Source organism: Taudactylus pleione, unplaced genomic scaffold (genome assembly GCF_031769625.1).
Source record: "Taudactylus pleione unplaced genomic scaffold, aTauple2 ptg000681l, whole genome shotgun sequence".
In the NCBI taxonomy this organism is placed as follows: domain Eukaryota; kingdom Metazoa; phylum Chordata; class Amphibia; order Anura; family Myobatrachidae; genus Taudactylus; species Taudactylus pleione.
In genome coordinates, this window is record NW_028285083.1 from 516342 (window position 1) to 533972 (window position 17631).

The window sequence follows — 17631 nt, forward strand, 5'->3', positions numbered from 1 at the left end:
TCCGTCGTGTTCATGCGCGAGACCCGGATAGCGACGGGCAAACCGTCGCTCCGGGTCTCGTACCAAAGGGGGCGTGCTGTCGATGTTGAGTGACAGCACGCCCCCTTTGGTGGGCGGGCCGGGGGCGTGGCTGCCCAGACGGAGGCGTTCCCATGGGAATGCCTACCGTCTGGGGCCAGCCCCACTGACATCACAAGTGATGTCAGTGGGAGAGCTTTCAGCTCTGTTAGAGCCGAAAGCACTCCAGGGCTTGCGGCAACGAGACCCTACCACAAGGGTCTCTTCGCAAGCCCGATGCTCGCGATGGTCTTGACCATCGCGACCATCATCATGGACGCTCGCTATAGCTGTGGGTGGTCACCCATAGCTATGCGAGTGGCCAGGAGGCCGTTCTGAAAAACCAGAGGGCCGGCCCTGATTCAGAGCGAGCGCTCTGTCAGAGCATCCGGCTCTGAATCAGGCCCTCTGTCCTCATGGAACCATGACAGTGCAAGTTTTCAAGGTATCCGCATGAATAATTAGCAACATCTGCAGATCTACTGTTTTAGTCAATTAACACACCTGTGCTCCAGCTGGATAATCTGGAAAACACGCACTGTAAGGGATCCATGAGAACCAGGTTTAAGATACATACTGATCTAATGAACGGTGGGCCTGATTCAGAGCCGGACACTCTGACAGAGCGCTTGCTCGGAATCAGGGACGGCCCTCTGGTTTTTCAGAGCGGCCTCCTGGCCGCCCGCATAGCTGTGGGTGACCACCCACAGCTATAGCGAGCGGACATGATGATGGTCGCGATGGTCAAGACCATCGCAACCATCAGGCTTGCGACGAGACCCTTGTGGTAGGGTCTCGTTGCCGCAAGCCCAAGAGTGCTTTCAGCTCCAACAGAGCCGACAGCACTCCCGCTGACATCACTTGTGATGTCAGTGGGGCCGGCCCCAGACGGTAGGCGTTCCCATGGGAATGCCTCCGTCTGGGCAGCCACGCCCCCGGCCCGCCCATCAAAGGGGGCGTGCTGTCACTCAACATCGACAGCACGCCCCCTTGGTACGAGACCCGGAGCGACGGTTTGCCCGTCGTTATCCGGGTCTCGCGCATACACAAGACGGAGCCGGCTCTGTTGTGCGCATGCGCACTGGGCCACCATCGACCCGCTTGCCAGCGCATAGCGCTAGCGAGCGGGTCTCAATCAGGCCCAGTATCCATCCAGCTGTCTAATCAATACCGAAAGCCCAGCTATCTACTCAACAAATAACCAAGACACCCACCTGTCTACTCAAAAGAGAATGCCAGCTGTCTAATCAACAGAGACTGGCCAGCTGTTTATTCAACGAGGTGTTTTTAAATACTTACCATAAGATACATCACCAAAGTTTAGAGTGGGCACGTTGAAGTGAAAGGTGGGTCCCATTATACAGCCACTGAAGAGAGAGCAGAAAACATGGTACGGTCTGCCAATATTGCTACAGAGACAGGTCACTATAACCGATGCTACAGACAGGTCACTATAACTGGTGCTACAGACATGTCACTATAACCGATGCTACAGAGACAGGTCACTATAACCGATGCTACAGAGACAGGTCACTATAACCGGCGCTACAGAGACAGGTCACTATAATCGGTGCTAAAGAGACAGGTCACTATAACCGATGCTACAGACAGGTCACTATAACCGGTGCTACAGAGACAGGTCACTATAACGGGTGCTACAGAGACAGGTCACTATAACCGATGCTACAGACAGGTCACTATAACCGGTGCAACAGAGACAAGTCACTATAACCGATGCTACAGACAGGACACTATAACCGATGCTACAGAGACAGGTCACTATAACGGGTGCTACAGAGACAGGTCACTATAACCGGTGCTACAGACAGGTCACTATAACCGATGCTACAGACAGGTCACTATAACCAATGCTACAGACAGGTCACTATAACCGATGCTACAGACAGGTCACTATAACGGGTGCTACAGAGACAGGTCACTATAACCGATGCTACAGACAGGTCACTATAACCGGTGCTACAGACAGGTCACTATAACCGATGCTACAGACAGGTCACTATAACCGGTGCTACAGACAGGTCACTATAACCGATGCTACAGACAGGTCACTATAACCGATGCTACAGACATGTCACTATAACCGGTGCTACAGAGACAGGTCACTATAACCGATGCTACAGACAGGTCACTATGGCCCTGATTCAGACCCACTCGCAAGCGGCTGTCCGCTCGCAAGTGGGTCGATGGTCTGCACTGAGCATGCGCACGACGGAGGGAGCTCCGTCGAGCGCATGCGCCAGACGCGACGAGCGAAGGAAAGTCCTTCGCTCGTTGTGTCTGATCAAAGGGGGCGTGCTGTCGATGTTGATTGACAGCACGCCCCCTTTGGTGGGCATGCCGGGGGCGTGCCTCCCTGACGTGGGCGTTCCCAAGGGAACGCCTCCCATCATTTGCCGGCCCACTGACATTACTAGTGATGTCAGTGGGAGTGATTTTGGCTCTGATAGAGCCAAAATCACTCCGGGCCTTGCGGTTGAAAACCTCAACCGCAGGCTCCGGCTCGCAGTTTCGATGGTCGCGATGGTCACGACCATCAAACTGCACGCTCGTATAGGCTGTGGGAGGTGACCCACAGCTATACGAGCGTCCAGGAGGACGCTCCTTTTTTATGGAGGGCGGCCCTCATTCAGAGCGTGCGCTCTGCTCAGAGCGTACGGCTCTGAATGAGGGCCTATAACCGATGCTAGACAGGTCACTATAACCGATGCTACAGAGACAGGTCATTATAACCGATGCTACAGACAGATCACTCTAACCGATGCTACAGACAGGTCACTCTAACCGATGCTACAGACAGGTCACTCTAACCGATGCTACAGACAGGTCACTATAACCGATGCTACAGACAGGTCACTATAACCGGTGCTACAGAGAGGTCACTATAACGGGTGCTACAGACAGGTCACTATAACCGATGCTACAGACAGGTCACTATAACCGATGCTACAGATAAGGTGACGGTCACAGTGGGCTCCTCATTACCTGACTGATAAGGTGACGGTCACAGTGGGCCCCTCATTACCTGACTGATAAGTTGACGGTCACTGTGGGCCTCTCATTACCTGACTGATAAGGTGACGGTCACAGTGGGCTCCTCATTACCTGACTGATAAGGTGACGGTCACTGTGGGTCCCTCATTACCTGACTGATAAGGTGACGGTCACTGTGGGCCCCTCATTACCTGACTGATAAGGTGACGGTCACTGTGGGCTCCTCATTACCTGACTGATAAGGTGACGGTCACAGTGGGCTCCTCATTACCTGACTGATAAGGTGACGGTCACTGTGGGCCCCTCATTACCTGACTGATAAGGTGACGGTCACTGTGGATCCCTCATTACCTGACTGATAAGATGACGGTCACTGTGGTACTCTCATTACCTGACTGATAAGGTGACGGTCACTGTGGGCTCCTCATTACCTGACTGATAAGGTGACGGTCACTGTGGGCTCCTCATTACCTGACTGAGAAGGTGACGGTCACTGTGGGTCCCTCATTACCTGACTGATAAGGTGACGGTCACTGTTGGTCTCTCATTACCTGACTGTTAAGACAATATCATCAGGGGCCCCATCCACACTGAAGCGGAACTCCTCTCTGAACTGTCCCAGAATGCGGCAGCTGAGGACGATCTGGACGGCCTGGTGTCCATCAGGCAGAATGATGCCCTCACTGGGAGAGAATGTGAAGCAAGAAGCCAACGCCGAGGAGTGGGGTGCGAGGCTGAAGATCCCATCAATGGCTCCTTGGTTTGTCAGGATGACCTTGTATGAGGAGAGACAGCAGTCAGAGGCTGTGGATCTATAGAGCCAGTAAAGCTAGTGCCATGTGTAGTAGTGTAATTGCTGGGATGGACACAAACACCCTTATATAATGGGTAACTGTGTCCAGACACAAAGGCACTGGCTGCAGATACTGTGATGAACACGTATCGGATTGTCCATGTAATAGTGGGTTTATCTTGGTCTGCCAAGGAAAACAGGAATAATGGAAAGGCGAGGGCACAGGGGACAGAGGAGGCTTATCACAGCCAGAGGAGCAGCGGATGCTGCAGCAGGTGTAGTGCTGAGATGCAGGGGACAGAGGAGGCTGGTTACAGGCAGAGGAGCAGCAGGTTCTGCAGGTGTAGTGCTGAGATGCAGGGGACAGAGGAGGCTGGTTACAGGCAGAGGAGCAGCAGGTTCTGCAGCAGGTGTAGTGCTGAGATGCAGGGGACAGAGGAAGCTGGTTACAGGCAGAGGGGCAGCAGATGCTGCAGGTGTAGTGCTGAGATGCAGGGGACAGAGGAGGTTGGTTACAGGCAGAGAAACAGCAGCGGATGCTGCAGCAGGTGTAGTGCTGAGATGCAGGGGACAGAGGAAGCTGGTTACAGGCAGAGGAGCAGCGGATGCTGCAGGAGGTGTAGGGCTGAGATGCAGGGGACAGAGGAGCCTGGTTACAGGCAGAGGAGCAGTGGATGCTGCAGCAGGTGTAGTGCTGAGATGCAGGGGACAGAGGAGCCTGGTTACAGGCAGAGGAGCAGTGGATGCTGCAGCAGGTGTAGTAATGAGATGCAGGGGACAGAGGAGGCTGGTTACAGGCAGAGGAGCAGCGGAAGCTGCAGCAGGTGTAGTGCTGAGATGCAGGGGACAGAGGAGGCTGGTTACAGGCAGAGGAGCAGCAGGTTCTGCAGCAGGTGTAGTGCTGAGCTGCAGGGGACAGAGGAGGCTGGTTACAGGCAGAGGAGCAGCGGATGCAGCAGGTGTAGTGCTGAGATGCAGGGGACAGAGGAGGCTGGTTACAGGCAGAGGAGCAACGGATGCTGCAACAGGTGTAGTGCTGAGATGCAGGGGACAGAGAAGGCTGATTACAGCCAGAGGAGCAGTGGATGCAGCAGGTGTAGTGCTGAGATGCAGGGGACAGAGGAGGCTGGTTACAGGCAGAGGAGCAGCGGATGCTGCAGCAGGTGTAGTGCTGAGATGCAGGGGACAGAGGAGGCTGGTTACAGGCAGAGGAGAAGCGGGTGCAGCAGGTGTAGTGCTGAGATGCAGGGGACAGAGGAAGCTGGTTACAGGCGGAGGAGCAGCAGATGCTGCAGCAGGTGTAGTGCTGAGAAGCAGGGGACAGAGAAGGCTGGTTACAGGCAGAGGAGCAGCGGGTGCAGCAGGTGTAGTACTGAGATGCAGGGGATAGAGGAGGCTGGTTACAGGCAGAGGAGCAGCAGGTGCAGCAGGTGTAGTGCTGAGATGCAGGGGACAGAGAAGGCTGAGTACAGCCAGAGGAGCAGTGGATGCAGCAGGTGTAGTGCTGAGATGCAGGGGACAGAGAAGGCTGGTTACAGGCAGAGGTGCAGCGAATGCTGCAGCAGGTGTAGTGCTGAGATGCAGGGGACAGAGGAGGCTGGTTACAGGCAGAGGAGCAGCAGGTTCTGCAGCAGGTGTAGTGCTGACATGCAGGGGACAGAGGAAGCTGGTTACAGGCAGAGGAGCAGCGGATGCTGCAGCAGGTGTAGTGCTGAGATGCAGGGGACAGAGGAGGCTGGTTACAGGCAGAGGAGCAGCGGGTGCAGCAGGTGTAGTGCTGAGATGCAGGGGACAGAGGAAGCTGGTTACAGGCAGAGGAGCAGCGGATGCTGCAGGAGGTGTAGGGCTGAGATGCAGGGGACAGAGGAGCCTGGTTACAGGCAGAGGAGCAGTGGATGCTGCAGCAGGTGTAGTGCTGAGATGCAGGGGACAGAGGAGCCTGGTTACAGGCAGAGGAGCAGTGGATGCTGCAGCAGGTGTAGTAATGAGATGCAGGGGACAGAGGAGGCTGGTTACAGGCAGAGGAGCAGCGGAAGCTGCAGCAGGTGTAGTGCTGAGATGCAGGGGACAGAGGAGGCTGGTTACAGGCAGAGGAGCAGCAGGTTCTGCAGCAGGTGTAGTGCTGAGCTGCAGGGGACAGAGGAGGCTGGTTACAGGCAGAGGAGCAGCGGATGCAGCAGGTGTAGTGCTGAGATGCAGGGGACAGAGGAGGCTGGTTACAGGCAGAGGAGCAACGGATGCTGCAACAGGTGTAGTGCTGAGATGCAGGGGACAGAGAAGGCTGATTACAGCCAGAGGAGCAGTGGATGCAGCAGGTGTAGTGCTGAGATGCAGGGGACAGAGGAGGCTGGTTACAGGCAGAGGAGCAGCGGATGCTGCAGCAGGTGTAGTGCTGAGATGCAGGGGACAGAGGAGGCTGGTTACAGGCAGAGGAGAAGCGGGTGCAGCAGGTGTAGTGCTGAGATGCAGGGGACAGAGGAAGCTGGTTACAGGCGGAGGAGCAGCAGATGCTGCAGCAGGTGTAGTGCTGAGAAGCAGGGGACAGAGAAGGCTGGTTACAGGCAGAGGAGCAGCGGGTGCAGCAGGTGTAGTACTGAGATGCAGGGGATAGAGGAGGCTGGTTACAGGCAGAGGAGCAGCAGGTGCAGCAGGTGTAGTGCTGAGATGCAGGGGACAGAGAAGGCTGAGTACAGCCAGAGGAGCAGTGGATGCAGCAGGTGTAGTGCTGAGATGCAGGGGACAGAGAAGGCTGGTTACAGGCAGAGGTGCAGCGAATGCTGCAGCAGGTGTAGTGCTGAGATGCAGGGGACAGAGGAGGCTGGTTACAGGCAGAGGAGCAGCAGGTTCTGCAGCAGGTGTAGTGCTGACATGCAGGGGACAGAGGAAGCTGGTTACAGGCAGAGGAGCAGCGGATGCTGCAGCAGGTGTAGTGCTGAGATGCAGGGGACAGAGGAGGCTGGTTACAGGCAGAGGAGCAGCGGATGCTGCAGCAGGTGTAGTGCTGAGATGCAGGGGACAGAGGAGGCTGGTTACAGCCAGAGGAGCAGCAGAAGCTGCAGCAGGTGTAGTGCTGAGATGCAGGGGACAGAGGAGGCTGGTTACAGGCAGAGGAGCAGCGGGTGCAGCAGGTGTAGTGCTGAGATGCAGGGGACAGAGGAGGCTGGTTACAGGCAGAGGAGCAGCGGATGCTGCAGCAGGTGTAGTGCTGAGATGCAGGGGACAGAGGAGGCTGGTTACAGGCAGAGGAGCAGCGGATGCTGCAGCAGGTGTAGTGCTGAGATGCAGGGGACAGAGGAGGCTGGTTACAGGCAGAGGAGCAGCGGATGCTGCAGCAGGTGTAGTGCTGAGATGCAGGGGACAGAGGAGGCTGGTTACAGGCAGAGGAGAAGCGGGTGCAGCAGGTGTAGTGCTGAGATGCAGGGGACAGAGGAGCCTGGTTACAGGCAGAGGAGCAGTGGATGCTGCAGCAGGTGAAGTGCTGAGATGCAGGGGACAGAGGAGGCTGGTTACAGGCAGAGGAGCAGCGGAAGCTGCAGCAGGTGTAGTGCTGAGATGCAGGGGACAGAGGAGGCTGGTTACAGGCAGAGGATGCTGCAACAGGTGTAGTGCTGAGATGCAGGGGACAGAGGACGCTGTTTACAGGCAGAGGAGCAGCAGGTTCTGCAGCAGGTGTAGTGCTGAGATGCAGGGGACAGAGGAGGCTGGTTACAGGCAGAGGAGCAGCGGATGCAGCAGGTGTAGTGCTGAGATGCAGGGGACAGAGGAGGCTGGTTACAGGCAGAGGAGCAGCGGATGCTGCAGAAGGTGTAGTGCTGAGATGCAGGGGACAGAGGAGGCTGGTTACAGGGAGAGGAGCAGCGGGTGGAGCAGATGTAGTGCTGAGATGCAGAGGACAGAGGAGGCTGGTTACAGGCAGATGCTGCAGCAGGTGTAGTGCTCAGATGCAGGGGACAGAGGAAGCTGGTTACAGCCAGAGGAGCAACGGATGCTGCAACAGGTGTAGTGCTGAGATGCAGGGGACAGAGAAGGCTGGTTACAGGCAGAGGAGCAGCGGATGCTGCAGCAGGTGTAGTGCTGAGATGCAGGGGACAGAGGAGGCTGGTTACAGGCAGAGGAGCAGCGGATGCAGCAGGTGTAGTGCTGAGATGCAGGGGACAGAGGAAGCTGGTTACAGGCGGAGGAGCAGCAGATGCTGCAGCAGGTGTAGTGCTGACATGCAGGGGACAGAGGAGGCTGGTTACAGGCAGAGGAGCAGCGGATGCAGCAGGTGTAGTGCTGAGATGCAGGGGACAGAGGAGGCTGGTTACAGGCAGAGGAGCAGCAGATGCTGCAGCAGGTGTAGTGCTGAGATGCAGGGGACAGAGGAGGCTGGTTACAGGCAGAGGAGCAGCGGATGCAGCAGGTGTAGTGCTGAGATGCAGGGGACAGAGAAGGATGGTTACAGGCAGAGGAGCAGCGGATGCAGCAGGTGTAGTGCTGAGATGCAGGGGACAGAGGAGGCTGGTTACAGGCAGAGGAGCAGCAGATGCTGCAGCAAGTGTAGTGATGAGATGCAGGGGACAGAGGAGGCTGGTTACAGGCAGAGGAGCAGCGGATGCAGCAGGTGTAGTGCTGAGATGCAGGGGACAGAGGAGGCTGGTTACAGGTAGAGGAGCAGCAGATGCTGCAGCAGGTGTAGTGCTGAGATGCAGGGGACAGAGGAAGCTGGTTACAGGCAGAGAAGCAGCGGATGCAGCAGCAGGTGTAGTGCTGAGATGCAGGGGACAGAGGAGGCTGGTTACAGGCAGAGGAGCAGCGGATGCTGCAGCAGGTGTAGTGTTGAGATGCAGAGGACAGAGGAAGCTGGTTACAGGCAGAGGAGCACCGGATGCAGCAGGTGTAGTGCTGAGATGCAGGGGACAGAGGAGGCTGGTTACAGGCAGAGGAGCAGCGGATGCAGCAGGTGTAGTGCTGAGATGCAGGGGACAGAGAAGGCTGGTTATAGGGAGAGGAGCAGCAGATGCTGCAGCAGGTGTAGTGCTGAGATGCAGGGAACAGAGGAGGCTGGTTACAGGCAGAGGAGCAGCGGGTGCTGCAGCAGGTGTAGTGATGAGATGCAAGGGACAGAGGAAGCTGGTTACAGGCAGAGGAGCAGCGGATGCAGCAGGTGTAGTGCTGAGATGCAGAGGACAGAGGAGGCTGGTTACAGCCAGAGGAGCAGCGGATGCTGCAGCAGGTGTAGTGCTGAGATGCAGGGGACAGAGGAGGCTGGTTACAGGCAGAGGAGCAGTGGATGCAGCAGGTGTAGTGCTGAGATGCAGGGGACAGAGGAAGCTGGTTACAGGTAGAGGAGCAGTAGATGCAGCAGGTGTAGTGCTGAGATGCAGGGGACAGAGGAAGCTGGTTACAGGCAGAGGAGCAGCAGATGCTGCAGCAGGTGTAGTGCTGAGATGCAGGGGACAGAGAAGGCTGATTACAGCCAGAGGAGCAGTGGATGCAGCAGGTGTAGTGCTGAGATGCAGGGGACAGAGGAAACTGGTTACAGGTAGAGGAGCAGCAGATGCTGCAGCAGGTGTAGTGCTGAGGTGCAGGGGACAGAGAAGGCTGATTACAGCCAGAGGAGCAGCGGATGCAGCAGGTGTAGTGCTGAGATGCAGGGGACAGAGGAGGCTGGTTACAGCCAGAGGAGCAGTGGATGCAGCAGGTGTAGTGCTGAGATGCAGGGGACAGAGGAAGCTGGTTACAGGCAGAGGAGCAGCAGATGCTGCAGCAGGTGTAGTGCTGAGATGAAGGGGACAGAGGAGGCTGGTTACAGGCAGAAGAGCAGCAGGTTCTGCAGCAGGTGTAGTGCTGAGATGCAGGGGACAGAGGAGGCTGGTTACAGGCAGAGGAGCAGCGGATGCTGCAGCAGGTGTAGTGCTGAGATGCAGGGGACAGAGGAAGCTGGTTACAGGCAGAGGAGCAGCAGATGCTGCAGCAGGTGTAGTGCTGAGATGCAGGGGACAGAGGAGGCTGGTTACAGGCAGAGGAGCAGCAGATGCAGCAGGTGTAGTGCTGAGATGCAGGGGACAGAGGAGGCTGGTTACAGGCAGAGAAGCAGCAGATGCTGCAGCAGGTGTAGTGCTGAGATGCAGGGGACAGAGGAGGCTGGTTACAGGCAGAGGAGCAGCGGATGCTGCAGCAGGTGTAGTGCTGAGATGCAGGGGACAGAGGAGGCTTATCACAGCCAGAGGAGCAGCGGATGCTGCAGCAGGTGTAGTGCTGAGATGCAGAGGACAGAGGAGGCTGGTTACAGGCGGAGGAGCAGCAGGTTCTGCAGCAGGTGTAGTGCTGAGAAGCAGGGGACAGAGGAAGCTGGTTACAGGCAGAGGAGCAGCGGATGCTGCAGCAGGTGTAGTGCTGAGATGCAGGGGACAGAGAAGGCTGGTTACAGGCAGAGGAGCAGCAGGTGCTGCAACAGGTGTAGTGCTGAGATGCAGGGGACAGAGGTGGCTGGTTACAGGCGGAGGACCAGCAGGTTCTGCAGCAGGTGTAGTGCTGAGAAGCAGGGGACAGAGGAAGCTGGTTACAGGCAGAGGAGCAGCGGATGCTGCAACAGGTGTAGTGCTGAGATGCAGGGGACAGAGGAAGCTGGTTACAGGCAGAGGAGCAGCGGATGCAGCAGGTGTAGTGCTGAGATGCAGGGGACAGAGGCGGCTGGTTACAGGCAGAGGAGCAGCGGATGCTGCAACAGGTGTAGTGCTGAGATGCAGGGGACAGAGGAGGCTGGTTACAGGCAGAGGAGCAGCGGATGCTGCAGCAGGTGTAGTGCTGAGATGCAGGGGACAGAGGAGGCTGGTTACAGCCAGAGGAGCAGCGGATGCTGCAGCAGGTGTAGTGCTGAGATGCAGGGGATAGAGGAGGCTGGTTACAGGCAGAGGAGCAGCGGGTGCTGCAGCAGGTGTAGTGTTGAGATGCAGGGGACAGAGGAGGCTGGTTACAGGCAGAGGAGCAGTGGATGCTGCAGCAGGTGTAGTGCTGAGATGCAGGGGACAGAGGAGGCTGGTTACAGGGAGAGGAGCAGCGGATGCTGCAGCAGGTGTAGTGCTGAGATGCAGGGGACGAGGAAGCTGGTTACAGGCAGAGGAGCAGCAGATGCTGCAGCAAGTGTAGTGGTGAGATGCAGGGGACAGAGGAGGCTGGTTACAGGCAGAGGAGCAGCGGATGCTGCAGCAGGTGTAGTGCTGAGATGCAGGGGATAGAGGAGGCTGGTTACAGGCAGAGGAGCAGCGGGTGCAGCAGGTGTAGTGCTGAGATGCAGGGGACAGAGAAGGCTGCTTACAGGCAGAGGAGCAACGGATGCTGCAGCAGGTGTAGTGCTGAGATGCAGGGGACAGAGGAGGCTGGTTACAGGCAGAGGAGCAGCAGATGCTGCAGCAGGTGTAGTGCTGAGATGCAGGGGACAGAGGAGGCTGGTTACAGGGAGAGGAGCAGCGGGTTCTGCAGCAGGTGTAGTGCTGAGATGCAGGGGACAGAGGAGGCTGGTTACAGGCAGAGGAGCAGCGGATGCTGCAGCAGGTGTAGTGCTGAGATGCAGGGGACAGAGGAGGCTGGTTACAGGGAGAGGAGCAGCGGGTTCTGCAGCAGGTGTAGTGCTGAGATGCAGGGGACAGAGGAGGCTGGTTACAGGCAGAGGAGCAGCGGATGCTGCAGCAGGTGTAGTGCTGAGATGCAGGGGACAGAGGAGGGTGGTTACAGGGAGAGGAGCAGCGAGTTCTGCAGCAGGTGTAGTGCTGAGATGCAGGGGACAGAGGAGGCTGGTTATAGGCAGAGGAGCAGCGGATGCAGCAGCAGGTGTAGTGCTGAGATGCAGGGGACAGAGGAGGCTGGTTACAGGCAGAGGAGTAGCAGGTTCTGCAGCAGGTGTAGTGCTGAGATGCAGGGGACAGAGGAGGCTGGTTACAGGCGGAGGAGCAGCGGATGCTGCAGCAGGTGTAGTGCTGAGATGCAGGGGACAGAGGAGGCTGGTAACAGGCGGAGGAGCAGCGGATGCTGCAGCAGGTGTAGTGCTGAGATGCAGGGGACAGAGGAGACTGGTTACAGGCAGAGGAGCAGCGGATGCTGCAGCAGGTGTAGTGCTGAGATGCAGGGGACAGAGGAGGCTGGTTACAGGCGGAGGAGCAGCGGGTGCTGCAGCAGGTGTAGTGCTGAGATGCAGGGGACAGAGGAGACTGGTTACAGGCAGAGGAGCAGCGGATGCTGCAGCAGGTGTAGTGCAGAGATGCAGGGGACAGAGGAGGCTGGTTACAGGCGGAGGAGCAGCGGGTGCTGCAGCAGGTGTAGTGCTGAGATGCAGGGGACAGAGGAGGCTGGTTACAGGCAGAGGAGCAGCGGGTGCAGCAGGTGTAGTGCTGAGATGCAGGGGACAGAGAAGACTGGTTACAGGCAGAGGAGCAGCGGATGCTGCAGCAGGTGTAGTGCTGAGATGCAGGGGACAGAGGAGGCTGGTTACAGGCGGAGGAGCAGCGGGTGCTGCAGCAGGTGTAGTGCTGAGATGCAGGGGACAGAGGAGGCTGGTTACAGGTAGAGGAGCAGCGGGTGCAGCAGGTGTAGTGCTGAAATGCAGGGGACAGAGAAGGCTGGTTACAGGCAGAGGAGCAGCAGATGCTGCAGCAGGTGTAGTGCTGAGATGCAGGGGACAGAGGAGGCTGGTTACAGGCGGAGGAGCAGCGGGTGCTGCAGCAGGTGTAGTGCTGAGATGCAGGGGACAGAGGAGGCTGGTTACAGGCAGAGGAGCAGCGGATGCTGCAGCAGGTGTAGTGCTGAGATGCAGGGGACAGAGGAGGCTGGTTACAGGCGGAGGAGCAGCGGATGCTGCAGCAGGTGTAGTGCTGAGATGCAGGGGACAGAGGAGGCTGGTTACAGGCGGAGGAGCAGCGGGTGCTGCAGCAGGTGTAGTGCTGAGATGCAGGGGACAGAGGAGGCTGGTTACAGGCAGAGGAGCAGCGGATGCTGCAGCAGGTGTAGTGCTGAGATGCAGGGGACAGAGGAGGCTGGTTACAGGCGGAGGAGCAGCGGGTGCTGCAGCAGGTGTAGTGCTGAGATGTAGGGGACAGAGGAGGCTGGTTACAGGCAGAGGAGCAGCGGGTGCAGCAGGTGTAGTGCTGAGATGCAGGGGACAGAGGAGGCTGGTTACAGGCAGAGGAGCAGCGGGTGCAGCAGGTGTAGTGCTGAGATGCAGGGGACAGAGAAGGCTGGTTACAGGCAGAGGAGCAGCAGATGCTGCAGCAGGTGTAGTGCTGAGATGCAGGGGACAGAGGAGGCTGGTTACAGGCAGAGGAGCAGCGGGTGCAGCAGGTGTAGTGCTGAGATGCAGGGGACAGAGGAGGCTGGTTACAGGCGGAGGAGCAGCGGGTGCTGCAGCAGGTGTAGTGCTGAGATGCAGGGGACAGAGGAAGCTGGTTACAGGCGGAGAAGCAGCGGATGCAGCAGGTGTAGTGCTGAGATGCAGGGGACAGAGGAGGCTGGTTACAGCCAGAGGAGCAGCGGATGCTGCAGCAGGTGTAGTGCTGAGATGCAGGGGACAGAGGAGGCTGGTTACAGGCAGAGGAGCAGTGGATGCTGCAGCAGGTGTAGTGCTGAGATGCAGGGGACAGAGGAAGCTGGTTACAGGCGGAGAAGCAGCGGATGCAGCAGGTGTAGTGCTGAGATGCAGGGGACAGAGGAGGCTGGTTACAGGCAGAGGAGCAGCGGATGCTGCAGCAGGTGTAGTGCTGAGATGCAGGGGACAGAGGAGGCTGGTTACAGGCGGAGGAGCAGCGGATGCAGCAGGTGTAGTGCTGAGATGCAGGGGACAGAGGAGGCTGGTTACAGGCAGAGGAGCAGCGGATGCTGCAGCAGGTGTAGTGCTGAGATGCAGGGGACAGAGGAGGCTGGTTACAGGCGGAGGAGCAGCGGATGCAGCAGGTGTATTGCTGAGATGCAGGGGACAGAGGAGGCTGGTTACAGCCAGAGGAGCAGCGGATGCTGCAGCAGGTGTAGTGCTGAGATGCAGGGGACAGAGGAGGCTGGTTACAGGCAGAGGAGCAGCGGGTGCTGCAGCAGGTGTAGTGCTGAGATGCAGGGGACAGAGGAAGCTGGTTACAGGCGGAGAAGCAGCGGATGCAGCAGGTGTAGTGCTGAGATGCAGGGGACAGAGGAGGCTGGTTACAGGCAGAGGAGCAGCGGATGCTGCAGCAGGTGTAGTGCTGAGATGCAGGGGACAGAGGAGGCTGGTTACAGGCGGAGGAGCAGCGGATGCAGCAGGTGTAGTGCTGAGATGCAGGGGACAGAGGAAGCAGGTTACAGGCAGAGGAGCAGCGGATGCAGCAGGTGTAGTGCTGAGATGCAGGGGACAGAGGAGGCTGGTTACAGGCGGAGGAGCAGCGGATGCAGCAGGTGTATTGCTGAGATGCAGGGGACAGAGAAGGCTGGTTACAGGCAGAGGAGCAGCGGATGCAGCAGGTGTAGTGCTGAGATGCAGGGGACAGAGGAGGCTGGTTACAGGCAGAGGAGCAGCGGATGCAGCAGGTGTAGTGCTGAGATGCAGGGGACAGAGGAGGCTGGTTACAGGCGGAGGAGCAGCGGATGCAGCAGGTGTATTGCTGAGATGCAGGGGACAGAGAAGGCTGGTTACAGGCAGAGGAGCAGCGGATGCAGCAGGTGTAGTGCTGAGATGCAGGGGACAGAGGAGGCTGGTTACAGGCAGAGAAGCAGCGGATGCAGCAGGTGTAGTGCTGAGATGCAGGGGACAGAGGAGGCTGGTTACAGGCGGAGGAGCAGCGGATGCAGCAGGTATAATAGTTGTAAGCCAGGACAGAAAGTAGAAGTTGGACATGTTTCGGAGTGATCAGAGGTGGTGGACGCCTAACTGCGCCCTGAGACATTTATAAGTGGACACTATCTATGTAATAAATGGGGACAGCATATCAGAAAGGAAGACAGACTGGATAAAGTGAAGCGATGGCATTAGTATGGGGGTGTTTCTATGTGTAGTGACTGAGCCCCATGCACAAAAGGCAACTATACGGCCATCAGACTGGGAAATACACTTGGAAGACATTTCTAAATGACCCTTACTGATGTGGAGCTCTGGGGACTGAGACTGCGCTGATTTGCACCATACAATAGGCGCCAGAACACACTGTAGGAGTCTCTGGTTGTGTATAACACAGGCAGCAGCCCTCCTATCCCTGCACAGCGCTGCTGGGGGACCCTCCCTATAACCCCCCGCACTATCTGGTTTCCTGCTCTGTGGTTTGCATCGGATCTGAGAGGTGTGGGGCTGAGCTGTGCCCTGGGGCGTTGGGGTAGGTTATCATTCACGCACTTACTTCCCGTAGAGACATTCTGGCCAATAACAAGATGACTGGCTGGTCCAAACTGGTCGTATACACATATGAGACATAGAGTACAGGGGGATAAAGTGCTGTAAGCACCCACAAGGTAACGCGCAGGACAGGGTCCCAGCAGATTAGGGATAATACTCACCTCATAGCTGTGAGAGGAGCCCACAAACACCTTCCCGATTTCCAGCTGGTCAAAGTTGAAGCGAAGTTTGGGCCCCAGGCCCTCTCCCCGAATCCGCAGGGGAAGGCGCATTTCCCGGCCTGTAAGAAAACATGGCACAGACTGACCATCACTGTACAAGGATATCACGTGTGTATCTCTCACGTTATGTCTGTGTAACTTGTGTGCGGACATACCATGCATGTTCTATGTCACAGTACACAGGGCACTGGTGAACCTAAATATGTATCTTACCGCTTATGTCACAGTAGACGGTGCGCTGGTATACATGTAACACGTATGATACCTGTAATGTCACGGTGCGCTGGTATACATGTAACACATATGATACCTGTAATGTCACGGTGCGCTGGTATACATGTAACACGTATGTTACCTGTAATGTCACAGTAGACGGCGTGCTGGTATACATGTAACAAGTATGTTACCTGTAATGTCACAGTAGACGGCGTGCTGGTATACATGTAACACGTATGTTACCTGTAATGTCACAGTAGACGGTGCGCTGGTATACATGTAACACGTATGGTACCTGTAATGTTACAGTAGACGGGGCGCTGGTATACATGTAACACGTATGTTACCTGTAAAGTCACAGTAGACGGTGCGCTGGTATACATGTAACACATATGATACCTGTAATGTCACAGTAGACGGTGCGCTGGTATATATGTAACACATATGATACCTGTAATGTCACAGTAGACGGTGCGCTGGTATACATATAACACGTATGGTACCTGTAATGTCACAGTAGACGGTGCGCTGGTATACATATAATACGCATGTTACCTGTAATGTCACAGTAGACGGTGCGCTGGTATACATGTAACACGTATGTTACCTGTAATATCACAGTAGACGGTGCGCTGGTATACATGTAACACGTATATTACCTGTAATGTCACAGTAGACGGTGCGCTGGTATATCTTGGCAGCTTGGGGTCTGAAGAGCACAGTAACCTGTACGGAGGAGTTGGGCCAGACGTCTCCTTCCTGCCAGGAGAGACAGATACAGAAACAATGTACATTACTGTGTAGGCTACATCTGGGACACTGTGATCTCCGCAATCCCCTCCTACCCACGCTGTCTGCTTCATCTGCCCCCAGTGGTTGTTGCTAGATACAACGAGAGTGAGCATATACTGTATAAGCCGCTATGGAAGACTGCACAGGCAGCACTGGCATAGTGCCCACTTGCACCATCGTTACTGGTTTCTAAACATGTAACAATCACTCCCATGGAATAGGTTATAGCACTGATAAACATTATATCCCGTTATCTCATTCACCAAGTGCCCTCTGTCACTTTCCTCACCCTCCGACCAGGCTTCTGCCCTCAACACTCTACTGAGAGTGCACTCACAATAGTGACCACTCTTACAGCAAAGTACACCCTCACACCGACATTACTCACACCGGTCCACCCTCACACCTACATCCTCACACCTACATTACTCACACTGGTACACCCTCACACCGACATTACTCACACTGGTACACCCTCACACCTACATTACTCACACTGGTACACCATCACACCCACATTACTCACACTGGTACACCCTCACACCGACATTACTCACACTGGTACACCCTCACACCTACATTACTCACACTGGTACACCATCACACCCACATTACTCACACTGGTACACCCTCACACCGACATTACTCACACTGGTACACCCTCACACCGAAATTACTCACACTGGTACACCCTCACACCTACATTACTCACACTGGTACACCATCACACCCACATTACTCACACTGGTACACCCTCACACCTACATTACTCACACTGGTACACCCTCACACCTACATTACTCACACTGGTACACCCTCACACCGACATTACTCACACTGGTACACCCTCACACCGAAATTACTCACACTGGTACACCCTCACACCTACATTACTCACACTGGTACACCATCACACCCACATTACTCACACTGGTACACCATCACACCCACATTACTCACACTGGTACACCCTCACACCTACATTACTCACACTGGTACACCCTCACACCTACATTACTCACACTGGTACACCCTCATATCTACATTACTCACACTGGTACACCCTCACACCTACATTACTCACACTGGTACACCCTCACACGGGTACACCCTCACACCTACATTACTCACACGGGTACACCCTCACACCTACATTACTCACACTGGTACACCCTCACACCTACATTACTCACACGGGTACACCCTCACACCTA

The 17631-nt window shown here is 56.3% G+C and overlaps 1 protein-coding gene across 1 annotated transcript in view; it reads right to left on the reverse strand.

Moving 5' to 3' along the window:
* HYDIN (HYDIN axonemal central pair apparatus protein) overlaps window positions 1-17631 on the reverse strand; it is a 329731-nt gene that overhangs the window by 209632 nt on the left and 102468 nt on the right. Inside the window, 4 exon segments of the mRNA XM_088455949.1 lie at window positions 1357-1424; window positions 3621-3844; window positions 15350-15468; window positions 16285-16384. Coding sequence (XP_088312075.1) covers window positions 1357-1424; window positions 3621-3844; window positions 15350-15468; window positions 16285-16384 — 511 coding nt within the window.